Source organism: Eleutherodactylus coqui, chromosome 9, assembly GCF_035609145.1.
Source record: "Eleutherodactylus coqui strain aEleCoq1 chromosome 9, aEleCoq1.hap1, whole genome shotgun sequence".
Taxonomy (NCBI): domain Eukaryota; kingdom Metazoa; phylum Chordata; class Amphibia; order Anura; family Eleutherodactylidae; genus Eleutherodactylus; species Eleutherodactylus coqui.
This window is the reverse complement of record NC_089845.1, coordinates 161447588-161466337: the sequence shown is the minus strand read 5'-3', so window position 1 is coordinate 161466337 and position 18750 is coordinate 161447588. Positions and strand designations below refer to the sequence as shown.

Here is an 18750-nt window from a genome sequence, read left to right as displayed (position 1 = left end):
TAAGCGAATCACAGGGATCTTGTAGATGTGAGGACCTATTATGCCTGATGGAAGAACCCGAAGTAGGTTTGAAAGTTTGCTGTAACATCATTCTCTGTTATCCATTAAAAGGTATCAAATCTACAAGATTACTTTGTCAATCGCATTCTGTGATCAAGCGGCAATCCCACTTATGGCAATCTTTTCCCCTACTGGCGCAGTCCTAGTGATTGCTGGAGACTTGTAGGAGGTGTTGGGTCTTCTCTGCCACATCAGGATATCGACTGTAGAGTAGATCTGTCTGTTTTGTGTGTCTTCCCCAATTACTAGGGAAATCACAAATGTCTTGTTTGCACATGGCAATCAGCAGAAATGTCATTCCTCTTCATCTTGTGTTTCTTACAGATGCGTAGTGCAAGCTTCAATACTGATCCCTTTGTCCGTGAATTTGGGATTATGGTGAAAGACGACATGACCGACGTCACCGGCAGAGTCCTACAACCTCCTTCAATTCTTTATGGAGGCAGGGTATGGGAAGAGCCAAATGCTCCCTTGGTAGACATCTCCATGGTTCTTGATCTCTTTTTCTGTGTCTTGTCGTGTTTGTCTTGGCTGCGCTTTGCATATCACGTTTATGTGTAGCAGAGAATATATTATGCTTGTGTGAAAGGAAATCCTCGGACTGCTGGTTTTAATCAACTGTCTGAACCGGACAATGAGGAATGTTCCACTCTTGTGGGAGATTTTTATGGAGTATGTATCGGCAATTAAAGTCTCTAAGGAAGAAAATGTTAGGATGAGAGCAACAATGTTAATTGCTAGTAACTTCCTGTATGGAACTAAGCCAAGCTTAAATCAGGGCTCCAGCACCCCCCACCTCTGCTGAGGCTCATTTGGGTTGGTACTGGACCATGTGCTGACTTCTTGGTTAGCTTGTGCTTAGACACAGCAGACAATCTGATCACACAGAGCAGTAACCTGAGTTCTGTGATCAGGGTGCTCATGGGCTAGCATTGTAACCCAGAGCATAATAATGGCTCCCTGGGCTGCTACGTATAAACTCCTATGAAGCCCTTCCAGGGCTTGAAAGGCAACACCAAAAATTGCAAAAAATCACTGCAAGTTCAGGTCTCCTGTAGGCACTAAATATAAGTATTAAGAAAAGATTTAATAAAGTTTTTAACAGTAAAGAAAAGACAGAAAAATTCACATATTTAGCATCCCCATCTACATAAGTCTAAACTGTTAACATATCACAATATTTATCCTGCGTGGTGAATGAAAATTGTTAAAAGAAAACTGCCAAAATTGTGGGATTTAAAAAAAAATTAAAAAAAATAAAATTAAATCTTTGCTCCCAAACAGAAAAGAATTGAATATAAAGTGATCAAAAAGATGTATGCCCCTCAAAATGGTGGTAATAAAAACTACAGCTCACTCTGCAAACAAACGAGCCATCACAGCCCAATCGAAGAAAAAATAGTTGCTGGTCTCACGGTACGGCGATGGAAAGCAATTTTTGCTTAAAGGGGTTCTGTCATTAAAAATAAAAAATTCTGTACTTGCCCATACTTCCCCAGGAAGTCTACTTACGGCCTCTTCTCCCTGCTAATCTTCTCCTGCCTCCTGCAGTTCCTGGGTCACCCCACCTCCAGCTGGCCAGATCCTCTTCTGGCAATGAAGCGCCCATTCCTCTCATTCTTCTTCCTGCCTGGCAATACACTAGACCCCTTTTTAGAGAAAAAGGTATTTACTTTTAACCAAAAGAAAAGCCTATAAATTGGAATCCTTAAAGGGGTTGTCCCGCGATAGCAAGTGGGTCTATACACTTCTGTATGGCCATATTAATGCACTTTGTAATATACATCGTGCATTAAATATGAGCCATACAGAAGTTATACACTTACGCCCTCCGGTGCTGGCGTCCTCGTCTCCATGGCGCCGACCAAAACCGCCTTCTGCCTGGATTAGACGCGTTTGCGCTGAAGGGACCACTCCGGCGTGCTCGCGCCGCAAAGGTCTTCTGCGCATGCACTTACCGGAGGGGGTAAGTGTATAACTTCTGTATGGCCAATATTTAATGCACGATGTATATTACAAAGTGCATTAATATGGCCCTACAGAAATGCTTAACCCCACTTGCTATCGCGGGACAACCCCTTTAAGGCCTCATGTCCACGGGCGGATTGAATTTGCGGAATTCACGTGGGTCACCAGCGCAGAAAGATCCACAATTCAAAGTGCCCATAGGGAAGCATTGGCATCTGCAACTGAATTTAAGCATGCAGATTAGAGGCCTAATTGTACTGACCCATAGATCTAAGTTCATATGTCATTTTTATTGCACTGTGAACGCTGCAAAAACTAAATCCACAAAAAAAGGCGCAATTGCCATATTTTCCAATTGTTTGTATTTAAAAATTATTACGTTTTTTTCTGCACATTTTAACATTTACATAAAATCGTACTATTCAGAAATATAAGTACTCATATAGCCATGTAAATGGACAAGTGTAAAAGTTATGGCTCTTGGAAGGCGGAGACAAAAAACAAAAATGTGATAAATCTCTGGTACTAAAATAGCTAATTTCAGACCTACTTTAATAGGAGATGCTTCAATCTCTAATCCTAGCTGTATCCTAATGGGGCAGACGGTGTGCGGATAATGTAGATTAATGAGAAGGTGTGTCTATGAGAAGACACTCCACAAATACTTGGCTTCCTTTGCCATAGACCACTTAGTTCATTGAGCTAAAGAAGAACTAGCCAAGATGGAACTTCTGGAGGGCGTGTGAATTTATTAAAGTGTCATACGGATGTGATACCCTAAACCAATCCCTTAATTGGTGCTCAGAGGGTTGCTCTGCCCCCTATATTAGCAGTTTTCCCCAGCATGCAAATTGCAAATTGGACTGCCCATTAGATGGCTTGGCGTGAATTTGCTTGTTGCATGCTGGGGATAAAATTGCAATTTGGGGGGCACAGTAGCACTTTGAGCATAAATGAGGTATGTTCTGGTTTTCGTATCGCCCACCAACACTTTGGATTGGTTTAGGGTATGAAATCATTATGACAGACTTCCTTTAATAAAAGCGTTGATGACGCCCTACCTGCTCACTTATACACATAAGGGTGACTACCCACTAGCGTTTTTTTTTTTCCTGCTGCGAATTTGCTCCTATTTTTTTCTTCCAGTTGTCAATGGGACTTCCTAATGTTAAAACCGCGACGCAACTTTGTGTTTTTTAACATTAAAAAGTCCCATTGACAATTGGAAAAAAAAATAAAAGCAAATTCGCAGCAGAAAGAAAAACGCTAGTGGGTAGTCACCCTTAGTATAGCAGTAGAAGTTTAAAAAGCAACTGTACAGTTGTAGCTCAATTGCTATTTAGGTGCTTTGGAAAGCTCGTTTGACCCCACTACATATACTTAGTAATGCCTGACCTTAGGACATGTCCATCTCAAGTATTTAGAGAGCACCTGGCACCAAAATGTTGATGATTTTGTTGTAACTGACTGCAGTTTTCTTCCAGTAACTTACACTGCTGCTTCCTGAATGTTATCGGTCCCATAGTACCAGTACGTAAGGCGTAGGCCTCCTGTCCATGGACGTTTGGTCTCCCTGCAGCATTATACTGGTGTTTGTAAATGTTGGCACTGCGTATGAACAGTGTTTGCATACGCTGCCTATACAAAAGTATAGAGCTCACGCTACGTGGTACACCGAGAAATAAGGCATGTGATTGATTTCTCGCACATATCTACACGCTCATGTACATGGATCAATGAAAGTCCACTTACCCCATTCATTGTGTATTACATCACACGCGTAATACGTGGTGCAAAAACACCTGTGGACAGTAAGCACTTAAAAAGACCTAAGTCTGTCTAGTTCAGCCTATTCCTCAGTCTTAAACCTCACTTGCCACTTTTCTGCCCCCAACTTACCCAGATCCATTTGCAAAGACATTCTGTCCTCTCTTGTGGTAATTACAGATAGTCCCCTTCTTATGAACAGGTTCCGCTCCAGGAGCCTGTTTCTATGTTCGAACAAATGTATGTATGGAAGGGGACCGCAGTTCGATCCCACTCCATACAGCGCAGGTGCCGACTGTTTCTTACAGCAATCACCCGCAACAGCTCCAATAAGCTGCACTGCTTGGCGGAGCTGTTAACCCTTTAAATACCACGAATAATATTCGGGGGTCCCGCACTGCTGCGCACTGTAAGATTGTGGGTTGCCACTGCAGCCGGGGCCTTCTGAAATGCCCCAGGGCTGCCTATGCAGAGTGTCTATGGCATGGCTTGATAGAATGCCTGTTACCGATAGCATTAAATCATACTGTAGTACAATTTTGTTCGTATGTAGCGAAGTTCGTAACTTGGAACGTTTGCAAGTAGGGGACTATCTGTACTTTATAAGTTTTGTATCATTTGCAAATATTGTGTGTTTCCAGCTCTATCCATGATGTCAGTGGGCATTGTGAATAAGTGATCGGTTGAGATCCTGAGCAGTGGTTCTCCCCCCCCGACTTGATTATGACAAGCTATCCTACAGATGGGTCATCAATAGTAAAGTCCCAGACAGCTCATTTACCAAAATGTATGGTCAAGAATATTCCTGAGGGGTTCCTTTCTTGTCCAGCCCTCTTAGGCTGGGTTCACACAGAGCGGATTTGCCGCGGCTTTTGGTCGCGGCAAATCCGCCCGTGGCCGCTAATCTCAGGATTAGCCAGCCATGTGGACGAGATTTCTCAGAAACCTCGTCCACACGGGACGGCCAATCCGCTGCGGTAAGTCCGGCTGAAACCGCGGCTGCGGCCGCCGCAGCCGCGGTTTCAGAAGATGCAGCATGTTTATTTACTTTTTTTTTTGTTTATTTTCGTCGCCGGCGCAACGGAAAAGCGAGCGTCCGGGCCGCTTCAAAGCCGCCGCGGCTTAAACCGCAGCGGTTCTGCCGGCGGAAATCTCGCGGTTTTTGCTGCGGCCAAACCGCGAGATTTCCGACGGGAATCCGCCCTGTGTGAACCCAGCCTTACAATACTGTGCTTAGTATTGGTAGAAGCTGATTGGTAGATCATGTCACCTGACATACTGTGCTGTGTCTGATTGGTCAGAGCCCTCACTGCAACTTCAGACGTATTCTGAGAAAACCCAACAGTTTACTCTTTCATTTCAAAGTGAATGAAAAATGGCGCCACACAGAAACTAAACAGTGAAACCTTGTTTATCTGATCTATTTTGATACATTCAAAGGAACACGGCTAACGCAAAAAATGGCTGCTGGATGCTTTGTCAGGCAGCTGCAGTAAAACGCTGCAGCTTCCATAGGAGCGCCGTCAATAGACGGATTTACATTGTATTCACAGCTTAATTTTTTTGTGCATTTGGGGGCAGAAAAAAAGTAACATTGAAGTTGCTGATCTTTCCAACTAGCGGCTAGTTTTGTGCGTTTCTTTTGGCAACCAGTCCGGTATCCTTTCACACGTACACACGCTTTTGCTGAATCGCCTTAGTATTGAGTTATGTTGTTTTTTTATTTAATCTTTGTTCTCTTATGTATCCACAAATGTGTTTAAGTGTATTTATTATATACATTTCAGAATAAGGCCATTGCTACCCCTGTGCAAGGTGTGTGGGACATGAGGAACAAGCAGTTTCACACCGGTATTGAGATAAAAGTGTGGGCCATTGCTTGCTTTGCTCCTCAGCGGCAGTGTACAGAGCTTCACCTGAAGTAAGTCTTTGCAGTTGGACTCGAAAATTTTTTTTCATTTAAATACTTTTGCAAGTGTTTTTTTCCTTTACAGCAGCCGATCTCACAGAAGGATTCTGTTGTGTACATTTTCATTTGCTAAGCAGATATCGCTACCCGTCTGCATTGTGACCGTTCGTTTGTTTGTTTTTTTAAGGACCAGAGTAAATCAACATTCTTTAGGGGAATGTTCACATGTGGAGGACTGAAAAATCCATTCCACATACGTTGGGCTGCTGGCACACAAACAGATTTGCATTGCGGAATTCGCGGTCGGCATCCACACCTTGGATCTGCAGCAAATATTGTTCGTTATATGCTATGGAAAAGCGCTTCTTTCTTCACATTCTGCAGGGCACGGCTTCCATTGAAATCAATGGGAGCCGTACGACCTGCCGCCCTTCCAGAATTGAAATTGTGGAAAGATAGTGGGTAGTGATGGCGCAGAAAAAATAAACATTTTTGAGAAAAATTTGTACTGCGCGTGTCTGACGGCAGCTCGCGCAGCCATCCTCCGTACAGATAAGAGACAGGTACGTGCGGATGCCTGCCAGGCACAGGGTCTGATTCCGCGGTGGGCTCCCAAATGCGGAATCCACCCAGATTCTTGTGCAGGTGGCCTTAATATGGTTTTATGGAAAGTGTATATGTGGATTTCTGCAAGATGAATGGGGCAGCCACTGAAATTTCTACAACAAATCGGATTTGCATGACTTAGGCCAGCTGCACTTGGCGCAGATTTGCATTGCGGAATCCGTCTCTGGATTCCACAGCAAATACCGCCTATAGCATGCTATGGCAAAATGCGTTTTCCTCTCCACGAGCGGAAATCAATTGCCTAGTGACGATGCGGGAAAAGCTGGGATTGAAAAAAAAACAAACTGTACTGCGGGTATCCGTTGGCAGGCCGTGCGGACTGTCTGCAGTACAGCCGGCGCAAGAAGAAAGCGGGTACATGCGGATGCCTGCTGGGCACAGGGTCTGATTCCTCGGTGGGTTCCTGCATGCAGAATCCAACCTGGTCGTGTGCAGCCGGCCTTAAACTCTACAGTATTAACTAGAGATGAGCGAGCGTACTCGGAAAAGCACTACTCGCTCGAGTAATTTGCTTTATCCGAGTATCGCTGTGCTCGTCCCTGAAGATTCGGGTGCCGGCACGGAGCGGGGAGCTGCAGGGAGAGCGGGGAGGAACGGAGGTGAGATCTTTCTCTCCCCCTCTCCCGCCCGCTCTCCCCTGTTCCCCGCTGCGACTCACCTGTCAGCCGCAGCGGCACCCGAATCTTCAGGGACGAGCACAGCGATACTCGGATAAAGCAAATTACTCGAGCGAGTAGTGCTTTTCCGAGTACGCTCGCTCATCTCTAGTATTAACCCCTCCATGACCGTCCTATTTTATGCCTTAATGTCAGTGATTTTCATAGTCTCATTGCAAGGGGCGTGTAGGCATAGTCATATTGATATGAAACTTGTGCAGCTTGTTACAAGCCCTCACATGGCTTTTATGTTTTAGGATGAGTTGTATTTTTTAATGGCACCAACATACATATATCTTGTATAATTTTTATTGGATTTTTTATTTTTACACTATTTTGTTCCTCAAGTGAATTTGAAGATGTGATTGCTCACTAGGATAGCACTGCATTACTTATGTAGTGCTTGTACTGTGCTTATAATATCAGCCTATTCGACTCTGCCAGAGGTGAGGTTTAATAGGCTGAGTCACATGGCAAAGACAGAGGCCTTTGGCCGCCAGGTGAACTCATTTGTACCTTGTGATCGCATTGCGGGCTGCCGATGGATGAAAGGAGGAGCCCCCTCCCCATGTCATCTGCTTACATGCTGCAGTTGTTATAGATTGGTGCTTGTAAGGGGTTAAACTGCCTGGATCTGAGCTTTCTCCACTACTGGCTGTTGGAGCTGGAGCCTGGCTGTCGGTAGTCGGCCAAGTCACTGCCTTAAAAAGATTTATGTGCAGGTTTAAAGGCTTTTAGTGACTGCCTTAAAAAGGTGTATTGGCGGTCACAAAGGGGTTAATAGTTGATTGCTTATTTATATTGTACTCATCCTGCATTAAAGTAACTCGATTGACCCGATCTTCGCTATGTGAACATAAAATGTTTGGGAAAATGGTTGTAAATGTTTAAGAACTGTTGAGCCGAGGATTCGGCTTGAATTGTCCGCCGTCCACGGCTCGGTCTTCCACGTTTTGGGGACATGGCAGCAGTCAAACTGGTCAGCACTTGACATGAACATCGCTCAGCTACGCACAACAGCGCCGCTAGACTTCCCTTAGGAACTTTGACCCGGCCTGACAGTCACTCAATGTAGCAAACTCAAATGTTATGATTTTATGTAACAATTCTGACACCAAGATCATCCACCAAAGGTCACACAAAGGTCAAAGTGTGGTACAAGAAAAAGCCTGTAGGCCTCATTATATTCATTATATACCAGTTATCACATCTGCCTTCACAACTCCAATGGCTTCAGAGCTGAACTCGAAGGCCTCCTGTCCACGGGCGATATGTCACTACATTATCTGCACCGATAATCCGGCCGCTGGTAACGCAGTGAACGCTTCCCATAGGCTTAACTACAGAAAGCGCAGCCCGGCGTCCACGAGCGGAGAATCGTAGCGATTCCCCGCTCGCAGGATTCAAATCGCGGCATGCTGCGATTTCTCTATGATGAGCCAATCTATCAGATAGGCTCACCACGGAGGCCTGTCGGTGCTCCCCCGTGGCAGAATATTGCTAGCGATATTCCGTCACAGCCGTGGACAGGCAGCCTAACATCTACGGGTTGTTTTAGTTTCTCCAGCGCTTGCTTTGGTGCTCTGCGTTCTGGTAAGGGTAGTCTTTACACCTCTGAGATATAATCTGATGTAGGAAAACAACCACCTTCTTTGTAGGCATTAGAACTAATCCATACAAGTCGCTTTTCAGTCAAATACACTCTCCTAGCCTACAGTGGACCTGCCAGGGGTGTAACTACAGGGCATGCAGAGGATGCGGTTGCACCCGGTCCCAGGAGCCATAAGACTCCCAAGAGGTCACTTTTCTCCATATAGGGAACACAATACTATGAATAAAGCATTATATTTGGGGACCCTGTTAAAGATTTTGCATGGGGGGCCCAGAAGCTTCAAGTTATGCCTCTGGACCAGACTGACAGCACACAGACCCACAGTAGTCACTATGCCAACTTACGAATCTGCTTTTTAAAATGAAAAAATAAAAAAATCACAGCCACATTATTGCAGACGAGACTACTCTCCCATTCAAGTCAACAGCAATGCAAAAGAATCCACAAACAGCTTACAGATGCTGTCCATGGGCCGTCCGGAACCCATGGATCTAAGAGATGTAGATTGTGTTTTTTTTTGTTTTTTTTTTCTTCCCACCTTTGTTTTTTTGCAAAGGTGAAAACTGATTACATGCAGAAGTTATAATAAAGGACACACAAAAGCTTGCGTCCCTCATACAGATCTGCACACTGCTTTACAATTTTATTTTCTGGACGTAACAAGTTTTTATGCGCTCATGTGAATTTGGCCTCAAGATGTTGTTTCCATCTCAGAGTGATGGCATGTTAATAGGTTATGCCGTCAACTTATGATCGGTCCTTCAAATCGGCGCTGCAGAACTTCTGCTATTTTTGTTCTTGCACAGCAGCTTTCTTGGTCACCTGACTCTGCAGGAAACTGCAGCATAGCGGCGTTCTCCTGAAGGTGTAGGCTCAGGTGTGTGTAATGGCTATTTCGGAGAGTACAGTACCATAATGTATGCAGAGCTAATGTCTGTTCATGCAATGCTTGACCCCAAATTGTTTTAGTTTATAATGTGAACAGGTTTTGTTCTGTCTTGTTCTAATATTTCTTTCTTTGCGTTCTTGATCAGGACTTTCACTGAACAATTGCGGAAAATATCTCGTGATGCTGGTATGCCCATTCAGGGGCAGCCATGTTTCTGTAAATATGCTCAAGGAGCAGATAGCGTGGAACCGATGTTCAGGCACCTGAAGAACACATACACTGGTCTACAACTGATTGTTGTAATCCTCCCTGGGAAGACACCGGTCTATGGTAAGTGTTATCTGCTTCCACCTAACTGGGGATAAGGGAGCAAAATGTTGTATCCTCCAGTTCTACGTGTCTGCAAGTGCAGTCATTTGGTGGCTATGTATAATTACAAGATCACTGATATTACTGTTATGGGGTCTGTGAAGTAGACCCTCTCACAAAGACGCATGGTGCCATTGGAGTGTGTTTACTAGATGATACATGGGAACCTTTCACCAGTTCATAGCAGGTTAAACCAAACAGCAGCTGGAAAACAGAAAAGTAGAGCGCTCCAAATCTTTCCATGTTGCAGCACTTTATACCATCACACCTTGTAACATTGACTTTTAAAGAGAGCACCTTCAACCCTACTAGGCAGACTTCTCTGATACAGTTCTTTCCAACAATAAGTTTATTTTTCCATTACAGAAAACGTGTTTTAAAAGTTCCCACGCTGCATTCCGGTGGGCGGCTCGGACCATCTCCTCTGGCTGGAGTTTTTAGCATGAACCCATCCAGATCAGCTGCTTTGTCCTACGTCGTCCACAGATTGGCATGAACTCTCATGCGTCTGCTGGAAGTTTGCAGACTGGCAGATGGGTGTGATGAGTCTGCCCACGAAAGGGATAAATCTGTACATGCTCTGATCCACGAACTTCCACAGTATGCTTATGGGTTCGTACTGCTTTGTGGATGATGTAGGATGGGACACAGTAGTAGAGTTGGGCGGGTTTATGCTAAAAACTCCACCCAGAAGACTCTGACCCGCCCACTGGGCCGGACTGTAGACATTAGCATGTGGCGCAGGATCTTTTAAAACTCGTTTTCTGCAGGTATGATTTCTAATTAAAAAAAAACAAAAAAACCTTTGTTGGAAAGGGCTGTAATAAATTAGTGTGCTGTATGGCTTAAATGGCTTAGAATGGTCATGTGGGCGGGCCTGGGCGGCTTTTGGTGCCTGTGCTGCACTCCAATGCCTGGCCATTTTTTGAGTCTTCTACATCCGCCACAGACCTTCCAAATCTCAAGCAATCATGGACCGGTGCATGTGCAGATTGTTTAGCCCTATTATGGGTAGAATCGACTAGCTTTTCTATGCACGCATTGGTTCAAGTTGTTTGTTGCGTGAGTGAAATTTTGACAGGACTGTAGATGACTTGGGTGTTCATGTCATCCAGAGAGCGGTGAGGGATTGGATTGCCAGTATGCAGTAGATAGTCTGGCCCCAATCACTGGACCTTTCAGCCTGAATTAACATTCAGCATGGAAATTAAGGCAATTTTATAAGATATAATGGCATTAGGTTCTGTAACGAGGAAAGCTTTGGAATTATCTCTACTTTTGTTCACTAGCTGTCATTGGTTTAACCTAATCCAAGCCGGTGACAGATTTCCTTAAAGCAACCCCACAGTCCTGGACAAACAAAGATGGCCGCACCAGTTTCTCTGACTAGCTAACGCGCACTGTGCATTAGTATGCATCATTATTCTGAAACGCTACACTTGCTTTGATTACCCAGCGCTGTCCACGTGAGCGGTGCTGACCTGTCAGAGCAGCATGTAGTGCCTTAGGCTATAAGAGCATGCTATGCGTAGTCTGCATCAGGCAGTTAGAGAAGCCGTTTGGCCGCCTTTGTGCAGGCCTGAAAGGTAAGTTTAAAGCATTAATTGTATTTTAGTTGAATGAAGACTTAATTGAATTGTCATTTTGCTTTTAAGCTGAGGTGAAGCGCGTTGGGGACACTGTGTTGGGCATGGCAACACAGTGTGTGCAGATGAAGAATGTGCAGAGAACCACACCGCAGACACTGTCAAACCTCTGCCTGAAGATTAATGTGAAATTAGGAGGAGTCAATAACATCCTGTTACCCCAGGGCAGGTTCGTATTCAATTAACAGCAATTTGGTTTATTTGCTATTAGCCTCTTCCTCTGTATTTTCACCACACTACATCGCCAGTAATTTTTAACAGCAGTACACAACCTCTTGTCCTCTGAAGGCCACATTGTAGTCTATTAGAAGGGGACGCCCTAAATGGCCCCTTTGCACAGTCGGCTAAATGACTGCATGTGTGAAGACGTCGCCGCCAATGTCGTTGGTGCTTGGGCGTTTACACTGACAGACATCACTGCTGAATTGCAGGCTTCTTTTTCAGCGCTTCACCTTCTATGTGAAACAGGGAGTGTTTACAGGGAACGACGCGCTAGAGATCCAGTGATGGTTTTAGGCTGACTGAAAGTTGGCGATAACGAGTAGTGAACGAATAGTAAATGTTTATGCATTTACACTGGCGCCTGGTTGCCACATACAAACTGACATGCTGGCACCGATGGGTGAAAAGAGCTGCTGCTACCTCGGTGTATTTACTTAATTACAACAGGGTACTTATGAGCCTCCACCATTCCCTTGCTGTATGCTTGTACTACCGGTCAGCGTGTTAAATATACCGGAAGGGGTTAAATTGGACACACTGCAATTCCATTTAGATTGTAAAATGCGCTGTGTTTCACTTTATAGTACTCATTTTGTTATCCGTGTTTCGTTGGCTGCATTCCTGTCAACTTTCACACTTTGTGGTTCTGGAAGGGAAAAAATGATTTTTTAAAATATATTGCCTTTAACTTCTTCTGTGAAAAACGAAATTGCACTTTAATTGCTTAACTTTTTTTTTTTTTTCATCCTAGACCTCCAGTGTTTCAGCAGCCTGTCATATTCCTTGGAGCTGATGTCACTCATCCTCCGGCAGGGGATGGAAAGAAGCCTTCAATTGCTGCGGTAAGAAAGCACGTTGGTCATTAAAGGGTAAAAGAAAAGTACAATGACTTAAATGTACGTCATTGGTTTGCAGCGTCTGAGTGGTTTGGGCTCAGGCAGCTCCCTTCATACCTGGAAGTTATCAGCTGTTTCATGCTGATGGCAGCGGCGACGATCAGAGCTAACGTCGCTATTTTTAAAAACTGCAGTCAATGCTGCAGGGTTCTAGTAGTTGCTGGGGGGGACAATATACCCCAGTGAAAAAATTGTGAGGTCCTGAAGGGTTGCCATGGCAGCATGGGTCCGTGTAAGGGTTCCCAGGTCTTCCATGTATCGCTGCTTATTAAGCCCTGCCTGTAGAAGGACTTCATAGGCTGACATTAGAAGTACAATATACTCCAGTACTGAAGTATTGCAATATATTGTACCAGCTATCTGTTGATCGCAAGTTCAGTTTTTTCCACACACACAATTTACTGATTTGAGGTGAACTAAATTCGCATGTGGATCCATGATAAACTGAAGTGAAGTCGCAGAATCCTCCGTGTGAACATAACTCTGATCTTTGTGTGAAGTTAACATTCTAACATCGATTGCTTTACTGCAAAAAAAAAAAGTCACTAGTCTGACAGTTTACAATATACGGGTTACTAAATTGTGAATGTGGTTTTATGCATAGGTTGTAGGTAGCATGGATGCCCATCCCAACCGATACTGTGCCACTGTAAGAGTGCAGCAGCACCGACAGGAGATTATCCAGGATCTGGCCGCCATGGTCCGAGAGCTACTTATCCAGTTCTACAAGTCTACTCGCTTCAAGCCCACAAGGATCATTTTCTATAGAGATGGCGTTTCTGAGGGACAGTTTCAGCAGGTAGGTCTGTGCGCACAGGCTGCTCTTATTTTACAGCTTTACTTTAATTAGAGTTCTGAAAAGATTTTGTTTGTTCAGGTTTTACATCATGAACTTCTTGCCATAAGAGAAGCTTGCATTAAATTGGAGAAGGATTATCAGCCTGGTATCACCTTCATCGTTGTACAGAAAAGGCATCACACTAGACTCTTCTGTACAGACAGGAATGAACGGGTAAGGGCCAAATGACAGTTGTCTCCTTAGCAATTGTGACTTTCTTTTTTGCCATGGGATCACGGTGGCCAAATAGCAGCCCCACATTCTGCCGTGTAACCGCCTGTATGATGTGTATCCTGCACTGTAAATACATAAAAAAATCTGGAATTGCTGCTTTTTCTTCAACCCTTAACGAAGGAGTAATAAATTACATTTTTGTGTACCACGAAATGTTATTGATGCAAGCTACAGCTGATCCTCCAAATAATTTTATGGATCCTTTAATTCTACAATGGGGAAACAAATTTACAAGTGTTTATTGTGCAGAGGTAGGAAAACTGTATAGATTTGCTATTGCCTAACCTGCAGAATAAAGCTCTGTCATTTATACTGTACCGTGAAAAACCTAAAAATAAATGGAATTAAACTAATAATCCCCCCTCCCTATATTTAATCTGTCTTCACAGGTTGGAAAAAGCGGAAACATTCCTGCCGGTACCACGGTGGATACAAAGATCACACATCCTTCAGAGTTTGACTTTTACCTGTGTAGTCACGCTGGTATACAGGTAGGTTCTTAATTGAACACACATTTACTATTGAAGCAACCCCCAATGTCCGGAGAGGCAAAGATGGCCACACCAGCTTCTCCTCTTGCCTGATGCACACGGTGCATTAATATGCATTGTTGGTCTGAGACCCTACACCTGATTTGACTGACTAGTGCTGTCCAAACAAGCAGTGCTGACCAGTCAGAGCAGCGTGTGTCTAAGACTACCAGTGCTTGCTGTGCAGTGTGTGCATCATGTAGTCAGAGAAGCAACTCTGCCATCTTGTTTGTCCATCGCTTCAAGCTCCCCCATACAGATGACTGTTAGTCATCTGAATTCACGGATAACAGTGGGGCTGGACAACTCGTGTGTATGGGGGAATGGCAGGCTTATTTTTTTCCTGACAGATGATGATGGGGGGAGGTGGGGCACTACATATCCTGCTGTTCCTTGGGAGATGATCCAGCGCCAAAGGTGTTAGGCTGTGGCTTAACTCTAAACACATGAACATTTGGCGAAGCTAAACATATATAAGGGTGAGCCGGTGTAATTCACTGGACCAACCATTTGCCCAACCATTGTTGGTGTACGAGGGCTTCTAGTCATGGTCTCCTTTCCAATTATCTGAATACATTTAATAACTGTCTCTGAGAAACACATAAGATTAAAAGCAAAGCTCTAGTTTTGGGAGTAAAATGATAAAGCTTTTCTAAGGTAATGGAGCACCCGGAGAGCTGTATGTTTTGTTGCATTGAGTCCTATATGAGTAGAACCCTAGATTCATATTTGTTCCATCTATCAGCTGCCAAAATCTTTATATTTAAGTAGGGAAAACGACAGTTCTCTGACCCTTGTAATATAATCAAAACTTTTTAATCCATTTTTATAGGCGTTATTTCATGGTAATTTGTGTGTTTTACTTGCGTTTGGCTCTTTTTGAAATACAGGGAACAAGCAGACCTTCACACTATCACGTTCTCTGGGACGACAACAGATTTTCCTCCGATGAGCTGCAAATTCTCACTTACCAGCTGTGCCACACTTATGTCCGCTGCACTCGATCCGTGTCTATCCCCGCTCCTGCATACTACGCACACTTAGTGGCTTTTAGAGCCAGATATCACCTGGTGGATAAAGAGCACGACAGGTACAGTACTTGTATAACTTTTTTATGATTTGCCTCATTTATGTGTAGCAAATGACCCCTTTTTACAACCTGAGTGAGTGATTCAGTTCTAAAGAACCAGGTAACTTTTAGTGTTCTTGGTGACTTAACAGCCTGAATTATATTTATTTTTGGTTGGGGTACCAAAATGTTTGTGCTCTCTATTTAGGGCTATTTTGATTATTCCCTTTCCCCCCTTTAGTTGTTTTAACGCTGTGCTTTTCCAGCTGTCATCTTCTCTCTGCTGCTGGATACGAATGCACAGAAGTCTATGCTTCTGTCTTGAACTTCAGAGAGGAGCCAAGAAGCAATGATGACAGCTGAGGGGGGGCACATTGTTTTGTAAGCTTCAGCCCCCTTCATTTCAATGATCAGCGGAAAGTCTCGGCATCTGGACCCTCACTGATAAAAACTTTTGATATGTTGCTTTGACATGCCAAAAGGTTTTTTAAAAGTGCAGTTACTCCTTAAAAGCATCATGGATGTTGTTTGACTGTCATTAAAGAGGTTGTCCAGTTGCAGACCACTAATGAACCTATCCATCAATAGCTGATCAGTAGAGGTCCGCTGTCCAGAATACCTACCAGTCAGCTGTCTTTTGGGCTGGTGTGTTTCTGCAAGAAGCAGTCAGCTTTGTTCCCACTGCAATGGTCAGGTTTGGCATTGCAGGCCAAGTTGCTAAAGAAGTGAATAGGACCTTTGCCTTTAACCCTTTCCAATCCACTGTGTGACGTCTGAAGACATTATGATTTAAGGCTGTACAGCTCCGATGTTGGAAAACGGCCAATCCAACGTGTCACCTCATACAATACTGGCTTTAGCCAGCATATAGCGTCATTGTATAACGGCAGAAAAAGAGTAAGCCCCCTAGGAAACCCAGGATACAAATTGGATTGGAAAGGGTTAATAGGAAGTCTGGCTACTGTGGTGGGAATGGAGCTGTCTGCAGATACCCGCTCTGTGACAGGCCAAAAAGCAGCTGATTGGCAGAGGTCCTGGGCCAATGTAGTTTGATGGCCTGTCCATTAATAGCTACTGGACAACCCATTTGAGGGCTTTTGGGCACTTTCTGCAGTGCCTTTACCTCTTATATTCTCTTCAGTTTGTTCAGCTTTACCTGACTATGATGTAATCTATATTTTATATCCTTCTGTTTTTAGTGCTGAAGGCAGCCACACTTCTGGCCAGAGTAATGGCAGAGACCATCAAGCACTTGCTAAAGCCGTACAAGTTCACCAGGACACACTTCGTACAATGTACTTTGCTTAACTGGTGCTGGTACCAGGCACTACTCAAAGGAGCATTCATGCCAGACCAGCTGCACTTACCTGTAACGTAGTCTCCGATACAGTGACATCCAGCAAAAGTGCAATCTACCCATAGCCCTGTCAGTCTCAGAAAGGCCCTCAGTATCCAACCAGCCTTCCGTCCAGACCCGCCGAATATTATTTTTATCTTGAACTTCATACCTGCATTGAATCATGTGAGGTTTGTGAAATACATATACATTGAAGCGTTTACAAAAAATTACCATTTTAAACAAAAAGGTTCAACTTGACCGGTTTTTCTCAGGGCTCAAAAAAAGAAAAAAATGGATATTTCGTGTTGAATTATCAGATGTTACAGCCTAGGAAAAAAAATAGAGGAAGAAAAGGATCTTGCAATTTTTAAAGCCTTAAATATTTTAAATGAATTTATCAAAATGTTTTATGGCGGAAAAAAACACAAACTTTTTGTTTTCTTCCTGACATTTGTGTCAAATATTCTAGTACATAAAATGTGTGAAAATCAAGTCAGTCACCAATTACTATCGAGGTCAGGTTTGACTAAAGGATGAATTTAATGGTATTCATTAGTTGTTGTTTTTTTAATGACTGTGCCATGCAGATAAAAACACCTCTTGAGACTTAGTTTTTAATTATTACATTTGTCTGGCTGCACTAGTACTTTTTTTTCCTCTCGTCTCTCCCCCCCCAAGGTTGCTGACTAATACGGGTCTGTGGCAATGTGGACAGTACAATCATGTTAAGCTAATGTACAGAAAATAATCTATTTTAGCAGTATTAATGTGAGATGATGTGCTATTTATTTTATTTACACAGATCACCCTATTTCTATTAACCTTATGTTATGTACTCGGGCTTAAATGGTGTCCTGTTTAACCCTTGCACTGACAATGCGACCTGTAGAGCCTGACCTTTTTTAACGCCTTTTACAGGACCACCGGCAGTGAATGGATAATAAAAATAAATAATAAAAAGTTTTTTTATGGAACTGCTTCACCTCCAGAGAGCTCGTATTACATTGCAATGCAATAAGAAGCAATGTCTTTCTGATCCCTCTGGTTGCAAACAAGGTTAATGTTGAGGAGCAACCCCCCCCCCCCCGTTCACCCCCCATCCCCCCCCACACCCAAGGGTTTAAAAAAAGAAAACTTAGAAAAAAAATTTTACTCAAAAAAAAATCTTTTATGCAAACTATTTTGTTAGTACCGTACAGACTGCACCTTTTTAATGGCAGCAAAAGTTTGACACTTACAAATACTGACACTCATCTCTTTCTACTCTAGTCTTTGAGGTTCCCGCACTGCGTTGCTCTTTCTAATGTCCCTCGCAGTAGAGGAATCTTTATGCTGTCTGCCTCAAAGACCTCCATATGCAACCTGTACTATTTTTGCTGTAACATTGTTTTATTTATTTTCTTTATATCTTTTCTGCTCCTCCTAATGCTTTAAGGAATATGCAATTCTGTAATGAGATTAAATACAAAGACTCGGTTTTTAAGCAATATCATGACATTTTTTTGTACAGTGCAGAAGTATGGGTCTGTGATCGGAAACCATGGGCATGCCATTTTATGTATCGAGCCGTAACACGCTAAATGTTGACATAGGACAGGAGTTCCTGGTCAGCAGGCTCTCCAGATGTTTCAGAACTACATCTCCCAGCATGCCCTGACAGCCACAGCTTTTTGGACGTGAAGGTTTTGCTTGTCATTTTACCACTTGATCAGTACATCTGTCTTCTTAGGCATATAGTTATAATTGATACCAAGGAAATTTGTTGGGGGGAAGGGGGTGTTGTATCTGTCAATATAGTCTATGGACGATTCCTACTTGGAGGGATATGATCCACCTTTGATGTTTAAGGTGCTGAATTTGCTGGCAGTTTTTACTGCTGGCACGTATCTATTGAATTCAAGGAAAACTATCATGAAATTCTCGTTTTTGGTCATCGCCTTGATATTTCCTTAAATCAAACAGTTTAGAGAACTGTTTTGGGTGGGGGTGGGGATGTTCCTTTATGTGTGCACTAATGGCTTTATAGGGTACTTGGGGAAGGCACCGATGGCTATTTTTCACCCTGTGTTTTTATCCAGAACATCTTTGTTGGGGATTTGATCTATGCGCAGTATGCACG

At 43.5% G+C, this 18750-nt stretch overlaps 1 protein-coding gene across 2 annotated transcripts in view; it reads left to right on the top strand.

Annotated features, from left to right (window-relative positions):
• AGO2 (argonaute RISC catalytic component 2) overlaps window positions 1-17693 on the top strand; it is a 60156-nt gene extending 42463 nt beyond the window's left edge. The window contains exons 10-19 of one of the 2 annotated variants that reach the window (XM_066578760.1): window positions 385-507; window positions 5583-5716; window positions 9634-9818; window positions 11513-11672; window positions 12477-12567; window positions 13226-13420; window positions 13499-13633; window positions 14083-14184; window positions 15114-15313; window positions 16492-17693. In XM_066578760.1, coding sequence (XP_066434857.1) covers window positions 385-507; window positions 5583-5716; window positions 9634-9818; window positions 11513-11672; window positions 12477-12567; window positions 13226-13420; window positions 13499-13633; window positions 14083-14184; window positions 15114-15313; window positions 16492-16600 — 1434 coding nt within the window. In that variant the 3' untranslated portion in view covers window positions 16601-17693. Of the gene's footprint in view, window positions 1-384; window positions 535-5582; window positions 5717-9633; window positions 9819-11512; window positions 11673-12476; window positions 12568-13225; window positions 13421-13498; window positions 13634-14082; window positions 14185-15113; window positions 15314-16491 lie in introns of both variants that reach the window. The other variant, XM_066578759.1, reaches the window with a different exon arrangement.
• The last annotated feature ends 1057 nt before the right edge of the window (window positions 17694-18750 follow it).